Here is an 18,423-nt window from a genome sequence, read left to right as displayed (position 1 = left end):
GGTCCTCTAATCTTGGCCATTGCCCGCCCCACCCCCCAATCGATGAGAACCCAAGCAGGGTGTATTTCTTTTCAAGATTGGGCTTCAGAGAAAACAAATTCCTCATAGTAGAAATAATGATTTGGAAAATCTCAGATCTTGTTCCCAGACATAGTATTTGGAAAACATCAAGTGGAGACTCACAAGGAATCCCAGGGGAATTGGAGTCCAGGAACGTTCATAAAGGAGTGAAGAAAAAGAAGAACCAGCCCAGGGAGTTGGAGGAAGAGAAGCTGATGACATTTACTGAATATACATGCTAGAAATGACTGAAATAAGTAGAGGCTGGGAAAGAGCCTGGGCACCTTACTTGGGTTGTGGAGTGAAACCTGTGTTGAAGGTCCAGAGTGCTTATGTTCCACCTCTGGCAGAACCTCCAAGAGAGCTTCCGTTGGGGTGTCATAGCCTTGGGACCAGCTGCGGGGATGGGGCAATGCTTTTCATCAGATTTGGCTGGACAGGTCAGTTTGCTTAGGTAAAGGGAACAAGCTATAAGCTTGCATCAGAAACGGGGCAGCTCTTAGGAATGAGCTAGTCTTTCATTCTCTCATCATAGACACTCCGTCTTTCTCCTTTTGCATTTTCTTCTCTTAAAAACAGCATTTTATGATTACTGAGAATATCTGTTTCCTCTAAATTCGGGCTTGTCCTTCACCTTGACCTGTCCCAGCCTTCGAGTGGCTGACTGTACCTCAGGTGTATCTCCTGACGCCTCCTTACTCCTTTATCCCCCCTTTCCTCTCTTTCCTAATTTCAGCTCCAAGAGGACTGATCCAGATTATCTTCTTGCACCATCCTCCCCAGCCCTGAGTCAGAGTTCTAGGTCCAGCTCTGGGTCTGGCTGCCTTCGGGTCCAGTGGTTCTCCTCCTCCGCGCTGTGGCTGGGTGATGAAAATCTGGCCGCACCCTTGCTTAGCTGGGCTGAAGGTGGGGCCTGAGTGGGTCCTGACGCAGTAGCTTAGGGAGAATGCTCCCTTCCTGAGAATAACAGTTGGCCAAACAAAGCATGTGCTTTGAAAGGTGCAGAACTTTGGCAGAAGTTTCCTGGGTAGGCACTCTCCCAAAGCTGCTGTTTGCATACCTTTTAGTGGCACAGCCCTTTGGGTTGTTAAGGCTTTTTTTTTTTTTTTTTTTTTTTGTACTAATGATAGACTCCATTGGAAATTCACCGCCTTGGTCAGTGAGTCCAATCCCATGGAATGACAGCCATGTATTTGTGAGAAGGTAGGTTAGAAGGACAGTGTTCTGAGCGAGAGTATTTTTGTTTGTTTGGTGCAGTCAACAGCTTGGTTGAGACAAAAGTTTTTATGCTCTTAACACAGGCAGTTGCAGCAAAGAAAATCCTCTCAGATTGCTGTGGATTTCCTATGTGAACCGTAGGGCACAGTGCACACCGATGTTCATGGTGTCCAGCTGATAATGAGATGGGCCCTCTGCTCAGCTATTGGTGCAACTTAGACAAGAGAACAGTTATAAATTCTCCATGACTTCTTCATGGCTAGTTTTGGGCTCGACAGTCATGCGGGATAAGCACATGGTCATCCAAGGCTTGCTCCAGGTCAAACAGTGAACATGGCAGGTTTTTTGTTTGTTTGTTTTTGTTTTTTACCTTTAGCAGCTCATCTAGAGCAGAGATCTTCAAGATGAGGTACATACACCTCAGGACACAAATAGATTCCTAACAGTTGTGCAGGCATCTTGGAAAATTGAGTAAAGGAATCAATTTTTAGATTCTCAACTGCTGTAGATACTCGTTCTTAGAATTGTTCAATCTGAAGATGGGCCTTTGATTCAGGTTCTAACCAACCCCTTCATAATTTTCCTTTTGCTGCTTTACACCAGAGAAGCACAACCCCACCCCCAGGCATCCCAGATGTTACCACCCTGCTTTGCCCCGAAGACAAGAACTGTTTGCAGGCCAGACACGGCAGTGTAAACGCAGGTGCTAAGAACAGAGAGCACTCTACCTCTCAGACTCCACATCCCAGGGCCAGGTGGTTCCCAACTTTTTGCTTTCATCACAATTGAGGAAGACTTATCAGATAGATCACTCAAAATGATTCTCGATGATGAATTCTATATTGCTTTTGGTATACAACTCAGGAGAAGTTCAAAGCATTGAGTGATATATAGAACAAATTCCTTCCATTCACAACTTGTTTTTTTCTGTGAATAGGTTTATTAGAATTTACAGTTTTAAGACACTAAAACGGAGGCAGGACAGTTGCTTGATCATTTCTTGACCAGATCTCCTTATTGATCTGGGCTAAATAAACTATTTGAGAAACCAAAAAGCCCAATTCATTCATTGTCAACTACATTTCCAGTAAAATTTCATTTGTAATGTGTTGAATAATTATTTATCAAAATTTAAATTTACTTGGTTTTGGTGGATTATATACTACTTCTCATCATAATGACAAATAAATTCAGGTGAAAAAAATTTAGGACTTAGAGATTTGTGATCATAGAAAATAAAAAGTAATTTATATACATATTTTTGTTGCAGAGAAGTATGGTAGGGTGATCAATATAAGATTTTCAAGTATAAAAATATATTGCACTATGATATATGTAGGGGAGTGGAATGGAAATATGAATTCAAGAAGAAAAATGATATAAAATTTCTAGCTGTTAAAGAACTTGTGTGCATGAATTTTAAACTGATGGTGGTGAGAACCATCCTTATGATGGTTATGATGGTCCATTAGCTACATCTAAAATAGTGCTGTAGGGCACCTGGGTGGCTCAGTCGGTTGAGCATCCAACTCTTGACTTTTGAGTGTCCAGCTCAGTTCATAATCTCAGGATCATAAGATTGAGCCCTGTGTTGGGCTCTGTGCTAAGTGGGGATTCTCCTTGAGATTCTCTCTTCCTCTCCCTCTGCCCTCTCCCACTCATTCTCTCTCTCTCTTGCTCTCTCTCAAATCAATCAATCGATCAATCTTTTAAAAAATTTAAAAAAATAGTGCTGCAACTGTTGTTATTTTCTAGGTCACCATGTACAATGTTCCAAATTATACTTTGCAACTATTTAAAGAGAAAATGAAAGTTTTTAGAGGTTAACTTGTAAAAAAAGAAGAGGGGGTGTGCATAATTTAAAAACCATTCCTAGGGGAGTATGAGAGCAGACATCTGCAGGCTGCCATGCTTAGGTGTCTACTGGGAGAAGAGATACATATTGGAATCAAAAAACCCCAATTCTACCACTTATTAGCTCTGTGATTTTGCACCAATTACTTAAATGGACCTAATTTGGTTTTCTTTTACAACAGAATCAATACTTTCCTTACTAAATTGTGGTGAAGTAAGTGACTTGATGTGCACAGCACTCTTAGCAGAGGGTCCCGGATATAATCAGCATCACTCTCTCTCCACTTCCCCCAAGGCTGTATGATCCTTCTTTCCAGCTCCCTCTTTCTCCTTTCCTCCATCAACCCATGTGTATTGGCCTTATCTTATATCCTCTATTAAATATATTTGATTCACATTCTAAAGGTCCCAAAGTATCTTCTGTAAATTCATTCATCCAACAAATTATATATATAAAGCACTAAATGTATTCCAGGCACTATTACGGCACTGGGGATAACTGTGAATAAAAAAAGACAAAATCCCTATGGTCACAGGGCTTACTAAGTGCATAGTGATGAGGATGCATTGGCGGCTCCCAATCAGCAAGGTCCTTTCACTCATGAGAGACTAGTTAGATTTCTGCGGATTGGTCCATCCTTCCACCCAACCATGCATCCAGCTGGCCAGCCATTCAATTACCAAATGTATTGAGAAACTCCTAAGTGTTAGGGCCATGATCAGGCCCTAACACTTCTTGTTCTGAAAGTGACCACAACAACACTCTATTTTAATAAAATCCCTTTTTGTACACCCTTTATCACAATATGTGTGGAGATTAATTGCATCATGTGTCTGTTTGGGGGTTAAATGCAAATGTCCCTGGTTTTCTTTAATTTTTGACTGTTTCCTATTTGTTTAAAATAACGAGTACCTTTTGAATGATTCAAGCCAGTATGTGTATTCCTTCCAAATCAATAATTTGTTTTATTGAGACTTGCTCCCAGAATGCAGCTTCAAAAAGTATTTAAAATGATGGATTTGGGGATAGGAAATGATCTGGGCACTCAGAGTGATTCTGCTTCTACTTGATTTTCAAACTGTATCATGGAAGGTGGTTCTACCACCTACTTGGAGAACTAGTCTCCCGTAAATACAGCATTGAGTTAGTTTATCCAGATTTTATCCAGAAATTTAAAAATAGCTCCAACACTCCCAGTTTTCCTCTCTCTACCCAATTCTCATTGGTACAGGTCTTCAGAGAAGCCAGAGTTTTTAAGATGAGGCATTTCAATTTCAAGACACTTCAATTTCAAGACATTCCTTTAAGCCAGAGATCTTTTATCAAAGATACAGAGTGCTTGGAGTCAAATTCTCTTTTCTTTTTTTTATTGAGATAAAGTTCACAAAATAAAATTCACTGTTTGAACCCTTTTAAAGTTTATAATTCAGTGGTTTTTAGTATATTCATAATGTTGCACAACCATTAGCGCTAATTCCAGAACATTCCATCACCTCAAGAAGAAACCCTGTACCTCCCAATTCTCTCCTCCTCCAACCCCTGACAATTACTACTCTATTTTCTGTCTTCATGGATTTGCCTATTCTGGGTTTTTCATATACATGATACCATGTAATATGTGACTTCTTTCACTTAATATAATGTTTTCAAGGTTCATCTATGTATCAGTACTTCATTCATTTTTATGGCCAAATCCATTGTGTGGATGTAGCACATTTTGCTTGCCCATTCATCAGTTGATGGACATTTGGACATTTTTGGCTGCTATGATTATTTATATACAAGTTTATGCATGAACATAGTGTCACTTCTCATGGTATATACCTAGGAGTGGAATTGCTAGATCATATGGTAATTCTGTGTTTACTTTTTGAGGAACTGCCAAAATGTTTTCCATAGCAGTTGTACCATTTTATATAAAAATATTTTTATATGTATTTGCTGTTTGTGTGCAAAGTGTGTCTTTCTATACTAAAGGGTTCCTTTCCTAGTTTCAAAAAGTAAAAAACAAAAACAAAAAAACTCACTTAAGTGAATTTTAACTTGGATTTTCAAGGGCAAATGTTATGTAGTAGAAAATACCACATAACAAAATGAAACAATAACTTTTATATGAGCATTATATACACCTCTCTTTCATTTCTCAAAAATATATTTATGACATAAGTAACTGGAAATTATTTTGATTTCTAAGAATGAAATTGATATTTATTCAGTTTAATCATCACTAAGATTCTTATAAAAAAATTAAATTCCTCTTTTAGGAAATATTTCCGTTACTATGAATGATGAAAGTCATTGTTTTCAACATTATAATGCATGTTGTGTTTTAAGAGATATACTTATATTTACTATATATAAACTTTAAACCCAGGGCATAGAACCTCTCTTATAAGTCAGAGTCTTCTGGAAGAGAAGAGAAACCTGACAGAATTTTTTTTAAGTACCAAGACTTGAAGTAATCCATGCACATGGCGTCAATAAGGTGCTCATTCAGGTGGATCAAGCCCTTGGCCGCAGATCCCTGGTGAGTGTCCTTAGTGTGATCACTTGCTTTTATTCAATAATTTTTCCTAAACGTTGGTTTTATAGTTATGAATTGTCTGGATGTTTCATGTGTCAAAAAGCCAAATTGTTCCAGAAATCTGTGCATTATGACTGCTTTTTTTTTTGTGATTCATTTTTATTAAACACCAATACTCTCCTTGAATTACACTCCCATCATCACCAATGGAAAAGACACTCATCTAAAGGCTGTGGATTCTTGCTCTATTACTAGGTTTGAAGAGCAAATCCTTCCTAATGTCCAGAGCAGCAGGGGCCCTCTAACTAGCAGAGTTAGGATAGGGCGCTTCACGGGTATGGTAGGCAGGATAACAGCCCCTGAGGAGGTCCACATCTTAATCCCTGGATCCTGAGAATATGTTCTGTTACATGGCAACAGGGAATTATGCTTGTGGATGACATTAAGTTTGCTCATCAGCTGACCTTGAGGAGATTATTCTGCATTATCTGGGTGGGCCCAGTATAATCACAAGGGTCCTTAAAAGTGAAAGAGGGGGAAGGAGAGTGAGAGGCAAAGAAGGAGATGGGACAATGGAAGCAGAGGTCAGAGGGATAGACAGACTCGACTGGCCATTGCTGGCTCTGAAGATGGAAGAGACCGTCTGAACTACTTAACTCTTCCCTAACTGGTTCATATTATTTTCCTTCCCTTCCAAACCATCTCCCCAGTCCAGATAGGTTTTCTTCCCTCCTCCCTCCTTCCAGCTGGTTCCACTTAATGTCATTCAGGGTACACTGGTCTTTGCACTGTCTCTGAACACAGCTGCCTCCTTCCCTCGCTCCTCTGCATTTCATTCAGAGAGTCGTCTCCCTTCCCTCAGCTACCCATCTGGGTCTCGCCTTCAGAGTGTCCCCAGGGTCCCAGGCACAGTGAGGATCCCATTAAAGGGCTGTGAGTACTTCTTGACTGATTAGCAAGAGGGAAGGTAATGATGACAGCCAGAGAGGGGATAACATTTATCTTGTCACTGATGACAGCGGCCTATTAGAAATAAAAAGAAGCTTTCTGGGATTTATTCCTTTGTTCTTTCTCTTTTTAGTTTGTTTTGCATGAAAATGAACAGTTTAAATTAATCTGCATTTTTGCTGTTTCATAGGTCACTTATACTTATCCTCTTTTCTGTACAACATGTATATGGGGTAAGTACATTAATTAGCTCTGACTGCATGCATTACTCTCGTTATAAACCTTTTTGTTTCAAGCAAGCCACTCTGTGGGACTCAGTTTTCTTATCTGCAAAATGAAGGGTTGGATTAGGTGAACTCTGAGATTTCTTTTCTATTTTACAGTCAAGACTGCTTAAAAATTACCCAGGTATTGGAGATTTCTTTATTTGATAACATAATCTTTTGTTAAAATCTTTTTTTTGGAGAGGGGCAGGAAGCAGTTGGGCCACTTCAAGATTAAATCAAGAAATATAAGATTAAATGTGAACATTTTAACTCTGGAGAAAGATAAGCCTAGAATATTCTGTAATAAGATCTCCTTCTTCTGCTTCCTCACTGAGGAATCTGAGTTATTAAACCCAACCCCAGACATTTCTGGGAAATTACACCACAGACCGCCTGTAACTCGGGTAGATCTTGAGACAACGGAACTGGTTCAATCACTATTGAGCACATCTGCATCTGTCCATCCTCTCTAGCTTGGATTTACCCAATCCAATTTCTGTATTATTTAAGTTAATAACATAGGTCTTTTCAAAGCAAATCAAAATAGAAAGTTGCCTTCTATTCTCCTTTTCCTACCAGTCAGGAACAGAAAGCACACATGTCAAGGAATGAGAAGCTCTCCCCAATTAGGGATAGTCAGACTTGCTTCACTTAGTTCACATGCATTTAAGAGCATCATCTGAAATAATGAATGGAAACACATTGAAATATATATGCCTGGATTTTTTTTTACCTGATTCTTCCAAGTTTATTTTCTGTATTATATTCTTTTTTTTTCCTCCCATTATAAGAGTCTAGAGAGTCTTAAATTTCACTGCCTTTGTTTCTTATGTTCCATATGAGTGAATATAATTCTTGAACCAGACTGTTCTAGCCTGGATCCTCTTAGCAAATTGTACTATGCAGAGGTTTTAAAGATTTCGCACAAGAAGTAGCTTATACTATAGTTGGGTTTTAAAGGTAGTGATGTAAATCAATGCAGTACCTATGGAAGGCAACTTGGCATTATCCACCCAAATTGCTGTCAATCCTGTTGACACAGGGATTTCCCTTTTTGGAATTTATCATACGTATTTATACTGACTTGGGCATAAAGAAAATGCACAAGAATACTGGTTGCAGGGGAGCGTTCAGTAACAAAAGAAGGGAGATAGCTAAACACCCATCAAGAAGGACTAGTTAAATAAGCTTTTGTACTTCATCCGATGGAGAGCCGTTCTGTTAACCTGGAATGACTGTGAAGGTGTCTGATTAAGAGAAAACAGAAAGGTACAGAGAAATATACCATTTGGGTAAATATAAAACAAGACGAAAATCACCAAAGAGTGCATGTGTGTGTGTGTGTACGTGTGCCTGGGTGTACATGTGAGTACATGTGTGTATGTCTGCACGTGCGTGCGTGTACATGTATGTGCGTGTGCATGTACGTGCTCGTATGTGATCATGGCGTGAGCATGCTCATAGCTATCCAGACCCTGAGTGAGAACAGTGACTACCTCTCGGTGAGGGAACAGGGAGCCTGGGTTGGAAAAGACAATTTCTTTTTCCATTATACTTTTGCCCTATTTGAATTTTTAATTATGTGCAAATGTTTTTCAAAAAAAATCGAGGTAGACCTGTAGGACTGGTTATTAATCTAGAAATTAAGAACTTCTTAAACTTTTTATTCAACATACGTTTGTTTAAAAATATCTGAGATAAAAACGGATGGGTATTTTTCTGGTTTCCTCTTTGAGGAGTAGTAACATTAGTTTTTGAGAATGCCAGTGTATTGCTGGTGAATATGGTTTATACTTTGAATGTTTCCTTGTCTAAGATAAGGTCATTATCTTTGTCAAATGGGTTTATATGATCTGTTTTTGAGGCACAGCTTCTTCCATTACAAATGCCTATCCCTTTTAAGGTGGCATTTATTGAGAAATGTCTAATGTAGAAGAACTTCAGAGACTAAAATTACCTCTTGCCTTTTTCTCTTATCAGTACTAGTCAAAGCTTTATATGTGACTCTTTCTGTTTCTTTATTATAATCTGCTAATTTATCTTAAACTGATTCTTTCCTGAAATGTAATTTTGCTGCAAACATCTCTGTGATGCTTGGCACAATTAAGTAAAAAACAAAACAAAACAAAACAAACAAAAAACAAACAATAAGAGAACAAACTTGCCTTTATTATCAAGCCAGGTAATTAACGACCTTCTTTCTCTGGTTGTTTTGATATCTCACTGAACACATAGTAATGAATCCCAACCTTAAGTGAACCCAAGTGTTCAGACTAGTTATTTTAAGTGTTTTCATGCTGTCCCGGACCTGGGCATTTCATTTTTTTTCACCTTATCAGGGTTTTGAACTTGATGTTTCTGCATTCATAGATAACAATGTGACTCAAAACTCAAGAGGCATATATTTCTGAAACTTCAAATACATTTTTTTAACTTAACTGTTGTCAAGGTTCACATTCTTATATACTTTCAATGACCCTAAGGAGTTTTGTTTATAATAATGTTTTTTTATTAATGCTTAATTTAAAGATTTTTTTTTTATTGCATCTGAGCATATTTTTCTAGAAAAAAGAGGTCTAAATTGTGTGATTGAAAAAAAAAATTCTGGATAGACTCTTTTCCCTCCCATACACATATTCATATGCATGTGTATGTGTACATGTGTGTATTCATATGTACACATAGTCAGATGTAATTTACATTTATACTTATGCACATAGGTGTGTATGTATGTATAGAGGTCTTCCATCAGAACTATAACTATTGGTTCGAATGTTTTATGTTCCCTGTCATACTTTGGCGTAAAGGCTTAAATTTACAGCCTTGAGTGTAAAAGCTCTGTCAATCATAGAGATGTGTGGTTAATACCTAAGTATTGCAGTGAGGGCTGGACCAGGCAAGATCATGAACTAGGCCAAATTTATCCCTGGTGCCCTTCTGATATTCCTATCCATGTTCTCAGCTCCTAGCACCTGGAGCTGCTTTTGCCACCCCCTCCCTCCCAACCCACAGCCCCAGGCTCTGAAGGAATGCTCAGTGTCCATTGTCAGCGCAGGTGCGTCATGGTGGCTGTTTTGTTGTTAAGGTGTCTACTTATGGAAATAGTTACTCTGGGATTATGCTTTTGTACCGAAGTGACAGATGACTTTGGATACAGACCATGAGGATTTGTGAGAACAAGGGGCTGATTCTTCCCAAAAGGCACGTGTGTGTGTGTGTGTGTGTGTGTGTGTGTGTGAATGTTAAGAAAATATGTGAGTGTGGAGTAACTCTTTAAAGAGAATGTTGGAGAGAAGTTAGGGAGAAGTGGAGAAGGGGCCCAAAGGATTCAAGTTCAGGAGCTTTCTGGTTGAGAGGCACATTAGAAGAACCATCTTAGAGTTTCAGCAACTTCCTGGAAAGAGTTGTCACGTGAAGTTCAAGGCTGTGATTCAAGCAGTGACCAGGAAGGACTCGATGGTCTTGGAGGGGAAGCAAGAAGGTCCTGAAAAGCAACTGAATTTATATTTAAGTGAGACACCATTGTGTACTTATGATTTTCCTAACCATATAGTTTACACTCTAAGATGATCCACAACTTAGTAAGTGATGTCTTGGTAGAAGAGAGACATTGCAGAAGATTCTGGCCAATGAAAAGTGGCTTCAGAAGTGGGCTTCTTTTTTTTTTTTTTCTTTTTAATGCTAGCTCACATGAACTTTTATTTTGCTTGCATAATCATCTGCCCTCTTATCAAGCCACAGTTTAAGTTCTTTGCCTTTTTATATATCAACATTAGCCTTTTTTTTTTTTTTTTGCAGAGCCAAAGGTCAAAGTACACTGTGGAATTCTCATGGGTTAGGGAAACCAAGGTGCTCATTAGAAAGTACACATCAGGTACTCAGCTAAGTGAGGAATACTGCTTTACTAAACCAGATGCTTCACTTTCCAGAGTGGAAAGAAGTTTGTGGGTCCTTGCGGAGGAAGAGATTGCTCAGTGTGCCAGTGCTTTCATGAAAAAGGGTCTCGGGTAAGTGATGTAAAAATCAGCATGGCCAGTGGGAGGGAGATATGGGGAGTTGCTAATCAAAGGGCATAAAGTTTCAGTTGTGCAAGATGAATAAGCCCTAGAGATCTGCTGTACAACATCTTCCTACAGTCAACAATGATGTAATGTTCACTTAAAAATTGGGGGAGAGGGTAGATCTCATATTAGGTGTCCTTACCACAATAACATTTTTAAAAAAGATAAACATGGACGGCATACTGAAATTTGAGCCATTGTGAATGCTTAATATTAAGTAGCCCCAGATTCTTAGCATGTTCTGGTAATTGTCAGTGTTTATATGTTTCACAGTTAAAGTTCTGTATATCCTGGTAAGAGATCCCAATTATATTACGCTACGTGTCATGCTTGGAAGTGCGAGCCATGATTCGCCCAGTGTTTTCTACGACACTAGTCTTGTGAACTGCTTTATGCAAAAAGGGTCCTTGTGTCAAATGGTCCGTACTGGGTCACCACCATCTTGAAACTCAGGTTGTATATCAGCATTTTAAAGGCTCTGAGAAGTACCGCAGCGAGTGGAGAAAGAAGGCTTGTTTAACCTTATTTAAAGTGGTATATCCGGACATTTGACTACAAGACCCTTTTTTGGATAACGCCTATTGAAATCACGCGGAATAGTGTTCTATAGTTGAAGTGATAGCTACATTGATTGTGTGCTTCTCATGTGTCAGGCGCTGTTCTGTGTTCTGAAAATGCTTTAGCTCTCTGGCTCCTCGCAACAGCTCTCTTACCATCTCATCATGCCGACTTTGTGGGGCAGAAGATCAAAGCTCAGAGAGGTGCAGTGTCTTGATCAAGTCCACCCGGGATGGCCCTCTGGGTGACTACACAAGATTCTCTGTCCTGCGATGCACAAGAGGCCTCTTGGCTACTGTGTATCAGGTCATTGGAATATTTGTGGACCTCTCCCTTACATTCTGACAGTAGCAGTTGGCAGCCCACTAACTCATTTGGGCTAGAGCATTAGATCAAACAATTCTTTTGACTAAAAATACTCCCACGATCTTACAAGAAAAGAACATGCTTCAGAAACTTCAGACGGTTTTTTTGGAGTCAGATCAATGATTCTGTTGGAACGAGTCCACATCAGTCCTATAGGGCGTGATGCTCAAAAAGCACAATTCAGTAAAGATCAGTCTACAAGGACGCAAAACATCTCCTAAAAGAAGGGACCGTGTATTTTCCCCATAGCTTCACTTTATCTGCACACAATACATGTGCAATCTGCCAAAGGCCGCTCTGTTCGGCTCTCTCCCTGAAGGCAGCTACCTTATTGAGCTTCTGCTATGGCAAGTCCCTTTCTGCTTAAGCGGCTTTGTTTCTTTAGTACTTCAAAAACTTTGGTGCTCAGAATTTATCTTGAGCTTTTTTAAGCTGCTTTCATGATATAATTTAAAAACAAAAGGGGCAAACTTGTAGTTTTAAAATAGTAAGTCCTGGGAATATACTGCAGAGCATGGTGACTATAGTTCATAATACTGTTTTGTATATTTGAAAGTTGCTGAGAGTAGATCTTAATAGTTCTTGTCCCAAGAGAAAGAAAACCAGTAGCTGTGTGATGATAGATGCTAAGGAAACTCATTGTGGTCATCATTTTGCAATATACACACATAACAGATTTTGATGCTGTATACCTGAAACTAACATGGTGTTATATGTCAATCATATCTCAATAAAAATTCTTTTAAAAAGTAAGGATGCCTAAAGCTAGCAATCTAAGAAGTGCTTTAACTTTTCTCATATAAATGTACACATTATTCAGGGGGGAAAAGCCTGGCCTTTGTGTGAATTTTTTTAATATAAACATACCAAGATCGTATAAATGAGAAGGAAAAGAAACCAGTGCATCTAAATATTAAGACCCTTTGAGTTTAAGACCCAAGAAAAATGGATCGATCAGCTTTGTGAGAGGAAGGGGATGGGGGCACCACAAAACAAAGAGGAACAGTTGCTTGGATAAAGCTCTGATTTAAATGAGGCTGAGAGTCATTTTTAGTGGGGACATTTGGCGATGTCTAGAGACGTTTTTTTGGTCATCACAGCTGGGTGGCGGGGGCGCTCTTGGTGTCTAGTGGTTACAGGCCAGGGGAGGTGCTCAGCACCTACCATGCACTGGCCGCCCCCACACCAGAAACTTACTCGTCTCCAAAAGCCAACCGTGCTGAGGTCGGGAAACCCTGCTCTAATCCCACCACAGCTCTGTGAGGCTGCTGCGACAAATACTGTCCTCTTTCCATACAAGGAACCTGAATTTCCAATTGCTAGTGTGTGGAAGAGGCAGGAGCCACACCCTGGTATCTGACTTCAGTTTCAGCGTTTGGCCCACCATCACGAGAAGATGACGTCACTCACATTCGAACACCGGACTTTCGTCATAACTTTGTGAACTCGGGTGCGCACCCGAGCCTCGGCTTCCTCGTATTTACACCATTAGTCCTTTCTGTTCTGTTTCCTGGGGTGTTCGGCAGGCACAAGCAATGCACCTTGCGTCCCATAGCGCAGTGTCCGGTGCCAGGGGTGGCGAGGGCTCAGGGGCTGGGCCGCACTCTGCCGTCGGTGTCCCTGTTCCTGGGTGGTCAGCGAGAGCAGAATGCACGACACCCGTCCACCTCTGCCCTTTCGGAGACAGATGGCTCCCACGCGAAGGCTGCGAGTTGCCGGCAGCGATTTCGATCTCAGGTTGGGAGTTGGGGAGCTCGGCTTGTGCATGACTGGGAGGTGGTGTGGGAGGTGGGTGCTCGCAAGTGCTCAGCAGCCGGCCAACTCACATACCATCTCTGGGGCTGCAATGACCGCTCAAGGGGGACTGGAGAAACAGGGCTATGCCGAATCCCGCAGGGTCGAGGAGCCTGTGAGTGGCACAGGCAGGCATTCCTCAGACGGAAATGACTCCCCTTTTAGGGGTGAATGCCTGAGTGAGTAGTTCAAGCCCGTGTCTGGAGCAACTGCTGGGAAGCCAGGCCGGCCCCGCGCCTGTGGAAGGACTGGGGTTAGGGTTGGAACTGGGGACCCACGCGGGAGTTTGAGGTGGCGCTGGGGTGTATCGAAGTCAGGGAACCGAGGACGGGTGCCTTCAGTTCTGACAGAGTGAAGTTCAGCCGCATCAGTGGACCCTGGAGGCCCCCGGTCTAGCTTCCCCGCGTGTTTCCACCAGCGACCCCTGCTGCTTCCCCTTTGCCTCCCCGCCCCTCCGCCCCTCCGCCCCTCCGCCCCTCCGCCCCTCCGCCCCTCCGCCAAGCTGCATAGGTTGCGCCGCTCACTCTCCCTTGGGCATAATCTGAACCTTCTCACCGGCCTACCCTTTTCCGGACTGTCTTCCCACTTGCACTCAGCCTCTGTCTTTCCTGCCCTCCCCAGGGGAGCTCGGTGGAGACTCCAGCCCTCCCAAGGCGTCCCCTCCAACTCCTCCCAGCCAGTGCCGATGCCCCTGTTGGGGACCCCGTTCCCTTCCCTCGTACTGCTCATACCCGGGCCTGTAGCTCTGTTTGGGTGTGAGAGTGGATGCCCCTGACCCTCTTGCTGAGATCGTAAGCATGCGCTCCTTCAAGGTGCTCGTATGGACACATGTACAATGTTGATGTTGGCTTCAGGCCCACAGTGGACACTCTAGAATCGAAGCTGCTTACTTGTGTTTGACCCCTTAAGAACTGGGGGTCCATTTCTTCTACTACTTCGAGATGATCACAGTAGATGGCACATAAAAGGCTCTTAGTCATGAATCAATACATTAAAACCAGACTCCAGCCTGGGCAGGGTTGGGAGCCTGGAGCGTGCCTGCAGGGACACCTACCATATCTGCAGGGGGGAGCAGAGTTAGCAGGGAGCCCCTCACTTCCGTCCTCCCCCTACGCACACACACACATCGTTTAAACCTGCTATTAAATGCATAATCTCAAGTAAATTCAAATTCCCCTGTGGCGGGACGCCTGGGTGTCTCAGTCGGTTAAGCCCTTTGCCTTCGGCTCAGGTCATGATCCCGGGGTCCTGGGATCGAGTCCCTCATCGAGCTCCCTGCTCAGTGGGGAGCCTGCTTCTCCCTCTGCCTTTGCCCCTCCCCCTGCTTGTGCTCTCTCTCAAAATAAATAAATAAAATCTTTAAAAAATATTCCCTTGTGGCTTCAGGTAGGGCCAGAAATAAGTACTTAGAGCAGTGGCAGCAATCAGGACCCTTTAGCTCCAGGTAGAGGGTGGGAGATTGGAACGCCTGTGGTTTCTTTCGGGTTCAGAGTCTCAGCTGGGATGTAAGGGTTTGTACTATGGGGCTGGTACTGTCCCTCCAGGCCCTAACAGCTTCAGGTTCTGTGATGTGGGCATGGCCTTTCACATATAACAGCTATATAATGGGCTTCCAAAATATTTTGCAACTATGCCCTAACATCTCCCCTAACCTCATGGTGGTCCCTCTTTAAGGATATGAATGAGGTGGCATTGGGCAAGATTTTAAAGTTTTCTTTACTAATTTCAGTGGAGGAATCTTCATGTTTTTGATGGCTGCCTCTATGCAGGGAAAATTGTGTGTCTTTACAGACTAGGATGGGACCTTTTATAAGTTCCACTTTAGTAACTGGCAGGATACTAAAGACACTTTCTACAGCTTTTTCCAGAATAAAATATATATATCCATGTTGTTTTTCATTCAAGGGAGTCTAGCAGCTGTTGAACTGTTAACTGTTGTATTAAGAACTTTATAATTTGGTGGTTTTTATACAAGGGGTCAAATAACTTAAAACTCAAGACCTGTCTTAGTTTTTGTGGTTTGAAAGCTAAAATCACACATTAGCAAATCAGTGTTTCATGTGGGAATTTTAAATCATTAAAAAATGTACAAGTATTTTTCCCCACAATCTCATTCATTTGTCCCTCACACTCCTAAGAGCCTGCATTCCATGATAAAAATGGAATTTGCTTGGGGGATTTTAATTATTAACATTTTTCACCATTAAATTATTTGCACACAAAGTTCTAGAACTCTATCCCTCACACAGCTGTATTCTAGTACAGTCTATAACTGTGGCCTGATAAATGGTACAGAGCAATTATTTTTAGGTCCCAAAGCTCACATAAGTCACTTATATTTTGGTATAAGCCGATTCCATGGACAACTGACAAATTTGATCTGTCACCCACCTCTTAGATTTTTGGTTTTGCTTTCTTCTCTTCCTTCCACATCTTTCTCCTCCAAGAATGCACTCCCTAGCTCATTTTGTCTCTGTTGGAGAATTCTCTGAGAAATGATGCCGTGCCTGAGGGAAGTCTCAGGGGCTTTCAGGGGACAGCAGGTAACCTGAGTGAGGGGCCCCGGGAAGGGACATTGGCCTCGGGGAATGTGGGGAGCTGGACAGTGCATTTGTCACGTAAAGGCATCAGGGCCCAGAATTGGAGAAAACATAGTGCCTACGAAACAAATTTCCCAGTACAATTTAGCTCACCAGCTGTTTACAACTTTGGCTTTGCTTGTTAAAGTGTTCCCCTGTCAGGAATAGTAACCTTGATTTCTGAAGAATGAAAAATTTGCAGACGTGAAAAGAATGGATCTTCAGTCATAGGTGCTGGAGGGAGTATTTCTGAACAGGGCGTGGGAAACCCAGTCGGGAGAGGGAGGATACATGCCTATCATTTCATACTATTTGGCCCATTAATAATCATAGTGGTAGAAGTTGCAGTGGCAGCTCGTGTTCATACACAAGAATGACTCCAACTAACTAACATGGCTTTCAGTATGCTGACAGAGCTCTCTCTAAATCTAGCATTTGTGTTGGAGAAGGCAGGAGAGAAAACCAGCTTATATTTGCCTACGATGTTGTAGAACATGTTGTTTTTCCAAACAGGCCAGGGATGCAGAATCTCACCGGGGAATCCTAGTGGCAGAGTGGGTCTGAAGGTAGGTTTTGGCATATCTGCCCTGATCAGTCACCTCATTAAATTGCCAGTGATTTGCAGCAGAGCCTTTGGCCTCCTCATGTGGAGTTCAATTCCATAGCAACGAAGACTGCTGAGCTCTGCGACCCAGCGTGAACTGAGGCCGGGTGGCCGCAGAGCTCAGCAAATGTGGGACTACGCTGAACTTGAGAGGATCAAGGTCATTACCAAAGGGGAGACAGCCTTGTTGTTGGTGAGAAATAAGGGCTAGAATACAGGTGCTTCCCAAAGCAGGCCATATTCCCCACAGGAAAATGGGAAGCAGTATTTGTAGCTCTAGAAAACCTCTCCAGTGCAAGGGTAACATCTGACTAAATTAATTAAAATGCCGAATTACAAAGAAGGTAAAAGTAGATTTCTTCTTTCAAATACCATTTTCAGTAAGTTGCCAAGAAATCCACAGGGAAACAGCCATGTCTCAAAGGTGCTAATTTTTTCACTCCTCTGTCATAGGAGCTTATCTACAATTCATTCAGCAGATGGCCATTCATTTGTCCCTTTCATTCATCGTCATTGAGCATTTGCCCTGTGCCTGCCATCATGAGGCTTTGATGATAAAGAAAAGGTCCTGTGGCCTGGAGCTCAGAGACCAGCAGAAGGGACAGAGATTCACCTTTTGGCCATTATTTCTGGGTGCCTGAGGAGTGCCAGGCACTGTTAGGAGCTTGGGGTGCATCAGGGTAAGAACTGACAGAGATCCTTGCTCTCTCCCTGGGATAACCTGATGCCCTAATTCAGTTTTATATGGGAGCCTGTGTGGGGGGTGGGGCGGGGCAGGCGGAGACCGCAATGGAGTCAGAGGCCACCTAGTGATGGCCCGGAAGTATGTCCCGACAGTTCCTAGGGCGGCCATAACAAATTATCACATGCTTGGTGGCTTAAAACCACAGAAGTTTATCTTCTCGCAAGTTCTAGAGCCAGAAGTGCACGAGCAAGGGGTTGCTATTGCCTTACTCCCTCCACAGGCAAGAGGGGAGGCCCCGTTCACTGCCTCCTCCAGCTTCTGTGGCTACCAGCATCCCTTGGCTTGTGCCCATGTTGCTCCAATCTCTGCCTGCCTTCACACCGCCTTCTCCTCTGTGTATCTGTGACAAATCTTCCTCTGTGTCCCTCTTATAAGGGTACATGTAATGGCATTGAGGACCCATCGGATGATCCAAGATCAAGCCCTCCTCTCAAGGTCCTTAACTTTAGCACCTCTTTTGCCATCCAAGGCAACATCCGCAAATCCTTTCTTTTTGTGGCCACCATTCAACCCATTGTGCAAGGGTCTGGGCTGAGAGAACGGCCTCTGTTCGGGTCCTGAAGTGAGAAGGAGACGGGCTGGCATGTTTGAGCAACCAAAAAGTAGCCAGAAAGGTTTGGTTGTAGTAGGTGAGGGAGCAAGGGACATGAGGTGCAGTGGGAAAGGCAGGTACAGGTCCTCCTGTCTGTAATAGGAAGGCTCTGAAGGATTCGGAGAAGGGTGGAAGCGTGTTGGACATAGGTTATAAAAAGATCATTCAGGCTGCTGTTTGGAGAATATGGTGAGTGTGCGTGGGGGGCGGTGTTAGGGGAAACCTGTCAGGGGGCTACTGCAGTCCCCAGGTG

At 42.4% G+C, this 18,423-nt stretch overlaps 1 protein-coding gene across 1 annotated transcript in view; it reads left to right on the top strand.

Moving 5' to 3' along the window:
- Nucleotides 1-5,509: 5,509 nt before the first annotated feature.
- The window catches only part of COL4A4 (collagen type IV alpha 4 chain), a 103,936-nt gene continuing 91,022 nt past the window's right edge, over nucleotides 5,510-18,423 (top strand). The window contains exons 1-3 of the mRNA XM_021682955.1: nucleotides 5,510-5,660; nucleotides 6,796-6,838; nucleotides 10,801-10,878. Of these exons, the coding sequence (XP_021538630.1) occupies nucleotides 5,599-5,660; nucleotides 6,796-6,838; nucleotides 10,801-10,878 (183 nt within the window). The 5' untranslated portion in view covers nucleotides 5,510-5,598. The remainder of the gene's footprint in view (nucleotides 5,661-6,795; nucleotides 6,839-10,800; nucleotides 10,879-18,423) is intronic.

This window comes from Neomonachus schauinslandi, chromosome 3, assembly GCF_002201575.2.
Source record: "Neomonachus schauinslandi chromosome 3, ASM220157v2, whole genome shotgun sequence".
In the NCBI taxonomy this organism is placed as follows: domain Eukaryota; kingdom Metazoa; phylum Chordata; class Mammalia; order Carnivora; family Phocidae; genus Neomonachus; species Neomonachus schauinslandi.
The sequence above is the reverse complement of the archived record's forward strand: the minus strand, read 5'-3'. Positions and strand labels throughout refer to the sequence as shown.